An 8,113-nucleotide genomic window follows, 5' to 3' on the forward strand; every position below is an offset into this window, starting at 1 on the left:
GGTTGGGGCGCGGCGGTCCCCCCTCGTCCCAGCTCCGTGTAACGGCAAAGCTGCTTCTTGTTCCAGCTGGGGTTCGAGGATGTGATCGCGGAGCCCGAGCTGACCCACTCCTTCGACAAAGTCTGGATCTGCAGCCACGCTCTCTTTGAGCTCAGCAAGTACGTGATCTACAAGATCCTGACTCTGGTCCTTGCCGTACCGCTGGCCCTGGTTGTGGGGATCGTCTTCGCGGTGCTCAGCTGTCTGCACATCTGGTAAGTGTATTTTGTTGCTCCTCGGTGCGTGGGCTCCGCAGACAGCTCAGTAGAGCTCTCCCCTTGTAGCCTTACTGCCTAACCATCGTTCAACACTGTCTTCACAACCAGTAGTTATCTCTGCTTACGTTATTTGTTTTGTTTTTAAAGGGAGAGAAATGAAAGCAATGTTTTCTCGGTGATTGAGTTCCATGCTTTGCTTTTACGGGCAGTCTGTCATGTCTGTGTAAGCTCTTTGGGGCTGAGAGCCTGTTCTACCATTTGTGTGGCACCTACCGCAGCGCATTCCAGCCTTGGCTGGCTTCTGGAGTAATAATAATGAGTGCTTGATAGTGGGTTTGGTTTTTTAAAAATGATTGCTAATTTGATAAAACATGTATTTGAAATGAAAGACCTGGGCAGAAGTAATATTTATACCCAACACCTTCTCAGTACAGTTACCTCTTTCATTTTTTCCCTCACCAACTGTCCACGCTTTCCTCACTTTCTTCCTCACAGAAAAAAGCTTTTGAGGGCCCAGCTCACTTTGCTATCACCACAAAATCTACTGTCACTGCCTTGCAGCTGGTACATGACCAGGTGCACTGTCCCAAAGCACTTCCACCTAAGCAAGAACACCTTGCTGAGCTCAAGAAAGCTGCTTCTGTCCATGCTGTGGGGTCACGGGCAAATAATACAGTAGCCCTCCCAGTCACAGCAAACCTCATGTACTTGACAAAGAATATACTAGCAGAATATCAGGGAAGAGTACCTTGAGACCAGCAAGACCCATGATTCTGAAAAAGGAAGAAAGGTGGGAAGATGAATGAGGTTGAGGAAAGAAGTGAGAATCCAGCAGGCTGCAAAGAGAATGGATAAATGCAGAATGTCAATGTCATTCCTGCAATGCAGGATTTTCCATATACATGGGTTTGGGGCAAAGTCTCATTTGACTTGGGTAACACTGGAATCATGAAGAAGCTGTTAAGGAAAACAAAATACAATCCAGAAACTGCGATAAGAATACATTTGGTTCTCTGAACCTGTGGTTGCAATCTTGTGGGTACAAATATCAGGTTTTGAAAGTGGGATGGAAGTTTGTGTTGATGACATTGTCATGAGCCACTTTGAAAACTCATTAACTCAAGTTATGGAACATAGAATTTGAAGAATATCCAAAGGAGATGCAATGTAGTTTAGAACTTCCCACCTGCTACTTCTCCGGTCCCCAAATTGTTGTTAAAGCCATGTAGTGTGCCCAGACTTTTAAGTCTGTCAGCTGTCACTACGCTGTAGTGTACTGTGTGACTGCAAAAGGGTATGGTGAGCTTATAGATTTCCAGTAGTGGAGTATCTATGGATGAATTCGTCGATGCTGAATCTATTGAGACACTGGTAAGTTTTTGTGCTTCAGAATGATTTGTATCTGGGTTTCACAGCCTGGCTACGTAGACATGAGTTTCACTAAACCAGGACTCAGAGGTCAGTTTCTATTTATGCAAGTAGTCCCTAGTGACATTTTCAGGAACTGTGGGTTCTCTGTACATCTGAAAAAGGACTGACTGAATATGGCACTTCATTTGAAAAGTTTCCCTTGGCTTTCTGTGAATACGCTTGCTTCCCCAACAACAGTTTTCTTTCCTTCCATTCATTATTCACTGCAGAAGTGATCTTTCATTTTGATCTTTCTTGTACCTGGGATGGGTGTGAAAGAATCACATAACTCAGTATCACTCTCTGCACCCCATCCAGTGCTACCATCCAAAGCCAGCACTGTCTCATCTTCCCACAACCTGGATTTGTTCCAACACAAAGGTGAAACATGCTGAGACTGAGTTAGCTTCTCTGCAGCTCTCCGCGTTCCATATTTCTTGGGAGTCAGGAGTTCAGAGTTTCTGCATTCGAGAGGGTAGCCTAGGAGCAGTGCAGGTATAGGAACCCTAAACACATGGTCCTGGCTCCCATGTAGCCACACTGGATGTGGAAAAAAAAAATAAATAGTAACACCTTGTTTTGTGGGTGAGAAGGGAATTCCATTATAACTCTGTCTTCAGCTGTTGAAATGTCATGGGAAAGCCTTGGGCACACCCTCCCACATGATTGCCTGCAGGAGGGCTTATCAGAGTGCCTCACTTTCATCCAAACCAATGAGATGATGATGTTGATCTGTCATAGGGGAGCCTTTCCTGAAGCTAAATTTGAAGATGTTCCAACAAGTTTTGGAAGCGCTCAGGCACAAAGCTTTGTTGATTGTCACATGTTGTTGCAGCTTTGTCAGCATGATAAAAATCCACAAACTTTTGACTCAGCATTCATTGTGCATCAAGGAGATCTCATGAGTTTCCCCCCTCATACCTGATAGGAAATGTTGTCTTTCAACAGCAAAAAAGATTGCTAAAGAAGGATGCAAATATGTGAGACTTCATGGAAAGTAAAAAGAAAACTGAGTAGGAAATATGTAATAATACCCTTTAATTTCAATTTTTAACTATCAAAATGGAGCATATTCTGTTCCTGTTCTCAGACTGTTTGCTTGAGCCAGAAGCTAGTTTTACAGTACCTGCTAAAACATACTGATGGGCTGAAACTGCCAGCTAGCAGGTTGCTGACCTACATGCAAGACAGTTCAAGGAAGACTGCTCTCCGCATTTCTTCTCTGTTACTGGTGACTGTCACTCTCACCATAGAATATACATGGCAGAATTTGTCACACTGAGTTTTAACATCTGTCTGTGAATATTAGCAAGCTTTTAAACATGTCCTTAGACTGGGGCTGTTCCGGTTATTGATTTTAGAATGTGAGCACAACACTGCTAGTTTTCCAGGTAGCGCATGCCAAGCCATGATATTTATTATAGACCAGGGACTGATTCTTGTTCCAAGTGACATTTGCCACCTCTTGGAAATTAATGCTTGAATCCCATACAAGCTTTGTTGTAGTCTTCTCTGAATAGTGTTCTGGTATGTTGCATATTTATGCTAAGAATAAGTGGTTCATTTGAAGATCCATAACTTGAGTCTTGGATCTGAGATGGGCTCTAAAGCAAAAGGACTGCCAGCTTTATGCTCTTGTTTTCAGCTGGAGCAGTAAGTACTCAGAGCTCCTCTAGAATTCAGCTTCCATTCACAGTGCTAAGAGGTATCCAGGGCTTTAACACACAGAGAAGCAGATACAGACATGTATCATCTCTTATCTCTCTCTCCACAATGGTTACATCACTTACTGCTATCATACTCAACCTCAGAACCATCTCCCTACTGACTGTCCAAAATCAAAAGAAATTACAGTACAACTCTGCCATGAAGACCTGCCTTGTGATATGGTGTTGCCTTGATGCCTTTTCTTTCATGTCCAATATATATTCCTTGGCTTCTGAAGAGGATGTAGGTGGATGTTGTCTTGTTCCTTTTTGGGGTTATCTTCTCCAGTCTACCTAGGTCCTGGGATATATAATGTTTGGTTTTAACGTACTTCGTATACTATATACAGTTCCTGGAAGGCTTTGGTAGTTACCTGTTGCCTCACTCATAAATATGCCAAATGGGATTTGACAATGGCATTCGACAAGAAACTCTGCAGCTGCTAGGTAATATTTAGGCACCTGCTCGCAATGCTTGCCTGTATTACAGAGACACGCAAGATTTTTCATTCAAAATCACAATGTAGTTAATGTGCACACTTGGAATTGGGTAATTTAACCACTGAATGATATAGCTTTGAAAAATAGCATTAACATATATCTTACGTTCTTCCATTTTGAAAAGCTTTACCAGAGGATATGTGAGTCTTCACTTTGAAGCTGGAGTCTGAATTAATATTGAATGACTGCTTCAACCATATTGCTCAGCTCTGAAATGTTGAGCTGCTTTGAACTGAAAATACCTTTTCATTGGGAATTAAATTGTGCTCTGCCATTTCCAAGAGGTGTTTGGTTCTTGACAATGTTCCCACAATAAAAGTAATGTGAGCAAAAGTGGGAAAGATTGATGTTTCTAAGTTTGTAGATGTCATGCCTTGAACAGAAAGAAGAAAAAATAGGATAAGATGGAAAAAATTGGGGTAGTTTTCTTTTTTTAGCTCAACAGTTCCCAAAAGGGGTGATTCCTTCTACTTAGTGAAGGGACGGGTATTTTAAGGTATATATACATAGCAAAATCGAATGAGGGGTCATATAGGTAATGAAAATACCTTGGCTACATTTCAGCTGAGATGTCAAATTCAACAGAGCTTTCATTTTCTTCCCAGTGCTGTACTATTTGGTAGCACTAGTAGTCCAAATATTGCAGGAATTTTTGATCTTCTTGGGAAACTTTGACTTTACTTCAGCTGTTAGACATCACTCCAGCGAGCAGTGACCGTCTCTGCAAACAGAAGTGCAGACTGGGGTGAACCCATAGCACTGAGAGTGAAGGATGTATACCCTCATGTTTATTTGGCAGAACACAAAAACAAATACACAGCTTCTAATAGCACTTGGTTATTTATGTTTCAAGTGTGCCTGGTTGCACCATGGAAGGTACCTTGCACCCTCGGATGGTTTGGAAACACCACGTGAAAGGATAACATATTCTGTGCAGAGCAGGATGCATACTTATTTATATGGAGATACATATATAGACACACTCAAATATTTTAAAACTCAGAAAATGCCTTTTACTGCTTTCTTGAGTAATTGTCTAAGTTGACTGAGAATTTTTGTTTTAAACTTGAAAGTCATTTACATTCATTAGCTTTGTTTGCTAGCATGTTTCACATATCCTCCTACAGAGTTAGCCTACATTGTTTTTTCATGTGCATTTAGCATAAAATTGGATAGCAAGTGCTGGAAGATTACAAAATATTGCCAAAACATTTTTATATTTATTGTATTTAATGTTCTCAAAAGAGGTGGAGTTCTGGTACCCTGGTACACGCTGTGTGAATGGCCCCTAAAGCAGTTGCAGGTGCTCTGATGTCTGCTTTTCCAGCCTTGCCTAATGAAGTCCTGATGATCACTACATCTTTCTCCAAAACTTCTGCACAGTGAGGTATTTTAGTTTGGATATTGTGTGATCTTGTCTACCAAGGTCCAATAGAAATGCTGGCTTTTCTGTTTCTCTTCAGTTCAGTTAGATTAAAAAAAAATGCAGGCCAAATTAATTTTAGATAGCAGCAAAGGAGTAGTGACATAGCCTTTGTAAATTAACTGAAGTGGAAATGGGGTGAAGTCAACCAATCTGAGTAGCCATTTCTGGTGTTTTCCCTGTGTTGCTTGGAGAAATACCAGGTTTGGTTCGTTTTGGTTTTTTTTTTTTTTTTCCTTTGCATTACTGATGTTTATCAGCTGTATTCTAACTGCTGAAGCCCTAATTTTATCCTCTAGATATTATAATTTTTATATGCAGTGCTACTATAAGTGGTTATAAAACACATAGTTTACAGGGTTCACTTTAAAAACAGAGACACATTATTCCAGTAATGCTCACAGTTCTATATGGTGTGTATCTTACTAGCTGTTTCAGCAGAGACAAAAGAAGAGAAGGTTTTAGAAAAGCTATTCTTGTTTAAATCCATCTGGGTTAGCTTTGAGTGCAACACAGACATACTAGTATATGGCTCGCATTGTATGATAAACGCTGAGAATTCAGTTAGATAAACACTGAAAATAATTCATTCTGACTCTTTACATTTCTAAGCTTCAACTTTTTAAAAGCGTACCATTTTTTTTTTCTACTTCACTGTTCTGAGCAGTACTCATTGGAAATAGACAATATTTACTTTTTTTTTTTTCAGACCTATGATGAAATTGTAAGTTAAATATTTCCTGTCATTCCAACTAAAGTCAACCAGAGTTCTGCAGTGGAATTATGTGGATGCAAGATTAGGTTCTTAAATTTTAAATGAAACAGCAAATGAAAATGGGGTTTATTATCTTTAACAAGAGAATCTATAGCTTCTTCTACCTAATTTAGGAAAGATATGTTACAAGTGATTTTTCCTTAAAACCTCACTCTAGTACCACTTCAGGATTACATATATTATTTATACAGTTAATTTGCACCCACGTAAGAACATCCATCTTAGAGAAATGACCAAGAGTTTTGGCCAGTAAATGATTAAGAGAGGAGAATTACTTAAAATAGTGTGGTTAGTTGTCATATATCCACTGGCCCTTAAGAGCTGCCCACACGTGCACTTCTGGCTCACTTCTGTTGTTAGTATGTTTGGCTTAAGCCACTGCTAGCGACATTGCTTTGGGACTGGGACATACAGGGAGCATGCCCAGTTGTTTACCAATGCACAGGAGATAAAAGCAAAATACTTTCAGTAAGCACCCTGATAAAAAATTAAGATCTTTCCCTTGACCACAGGTTTTTGACCTCATTCTACATTAGTTTCTCACACACAAGTGACAAACTTTACAGGATCAGCAAGACCCCATTTTTCTGAGGTTTGACATGTCTCTGCCCTATAGTAATCTAATGTAGCCAGATACTGCTTTAGTGTTTCTGGTTTATTGTAGCAACTTGTATCAGTGATGTTAGATTGGTAGGAATGAGACACAACTGGGGATGTGTGCGTGGCTGTGTGTTTGTGTGAGAGAGCTGGATAAAAGAAAACCCCAAAGAGACACCAGAGCAAGCACAGATCGTAAAGAGCACTGTTCCCAGTCAAAATGGGGAGTGTGGTGTTTCTGTTAAGCCCCAAAGACCTACATTCAAATAGGCCCATAGCACAAATGAGTCCTTAGCAGATGAGTCAGCTCCTCAGCCACAGTGGGGTGGCGTCAAGGTTGCAGCTTGTGACATACACCAGCCCTTCTTGCAGCAGGAAAAGAACAGCAAAAGTTCTACTCTGTAAAAGGCATATCCAGAAGTTAGCTCAGCATTGCCAATTAAGAAGTAACAGAGACATGATGAAAAGGAAGGTGATGCCTCCTGTCCCTTGTGTTGCACACAAATGATTCTGGCCAGAGGACCACTTGCATCATGGTGCTTCTGCATGTGCAGGTGTGACGCTGTGAGTGAACAAAATTGATGGAGAGTGAGTGAGAGAGTGTAAAATCAAACTATTTAGAGATTTAGAGTTATAAAATCACTTCCTCATCCGTAAGATCTCACACCTGTGTTTGGTTACCCTGACTTCCCTGTGCTGTAGCAGCAGCATTCTTCAGATCTTCCATTTTCTCTTTTACAGGGTTGTGGTGCCATTTGTGAGAACCTGTCTCATGGTCTTGCCTTCAGTGCAAATTATATGGAGGAGCCTGACGGATGTTTTCGTCGTTCCGTTCTTCCAGAGCCTGGGCCGGTGCTTTGCCATGGTCAATATACGCCTGGACCAAGAGTGAACGTCAGGGATGTGACTCTGCTGTGGGTGTGGCTGCTGTCAGACCTCTTTGCTAACCTAACATACAAGCACTTACCATTCATTCCAAACTGTTACATTTTAGTGGCTGGTTTAAGAGGGAACATGCTATTTTTTCTAAAACTCGTGTATTTTCAGGGAGATCAGTTTAAGACTAAGTAGGCAGTTTTCATAGCTCACTATTTTAACAAGAGAGCAAACGTGGAGTATGTTGGCAACACTTTATTTTAATGGTACGTCGATTGCTAGATTACAGGAGAATTCTCGAGGAGGTTTAACAGCCACCACAGTGATAATGATTGGCTTTGTTGCTATAAATATTTAAACAAGCTGTGATACCTTAGGTGGAACTGACCTCTAGGATTTCCCATTGACTTCACTGCAAGTCTACCCAAGATCATGTTTGGCCCTCATTATGCAGAACGATCAACTCAGTCCTTTATTATCAGCAGTTAAAATGAAAGTGACCTATTGCATAAGCATACTGGGAAAGGAACCATTGTGTAATTCTCCTAAACTGGGGAGGAAAAGCTCC

General features: G+C 40.9%; 1 protein-coding gene across 1 annotated transcript; it reads left to right on the forward strand.

The window, feature by feature from the left end:
• Nucleotides 1–66: 66 nt before the first annotated feature.
• On the forward strand, nucleotides 67–7,561 carry CAV2 (caveolin 2; the record flags this gene model as incomplete). Its single annotated transcript, XM_008948861.1, has 2 exons — nucleotides 67–254; nucleotides 7,411–7,561. Coding segments are annotated over 2 exons (339 nt in total), but the record flags the coding sequence as incomplete, so codon positions are not given.
• Between the last annotated feature and the right edge of the window lie 552 nt (nucleotides 7,562–8,113).

Source organism: Merops nubicus, unplaced genomic scaffold (genome assembly GCF_000691845.1).
Source record: "Merops nubicus isolate BGI_N331 unplaced genomic scaffold, ASM69184v1 Scaffold53351, whole genome shotgun sequence".
Lineage (NCBI taxonomy): Eukaryota > Metazoa > Chordata > Aves > Coraciiformes > Meropidae > Merops > Merops nubicus.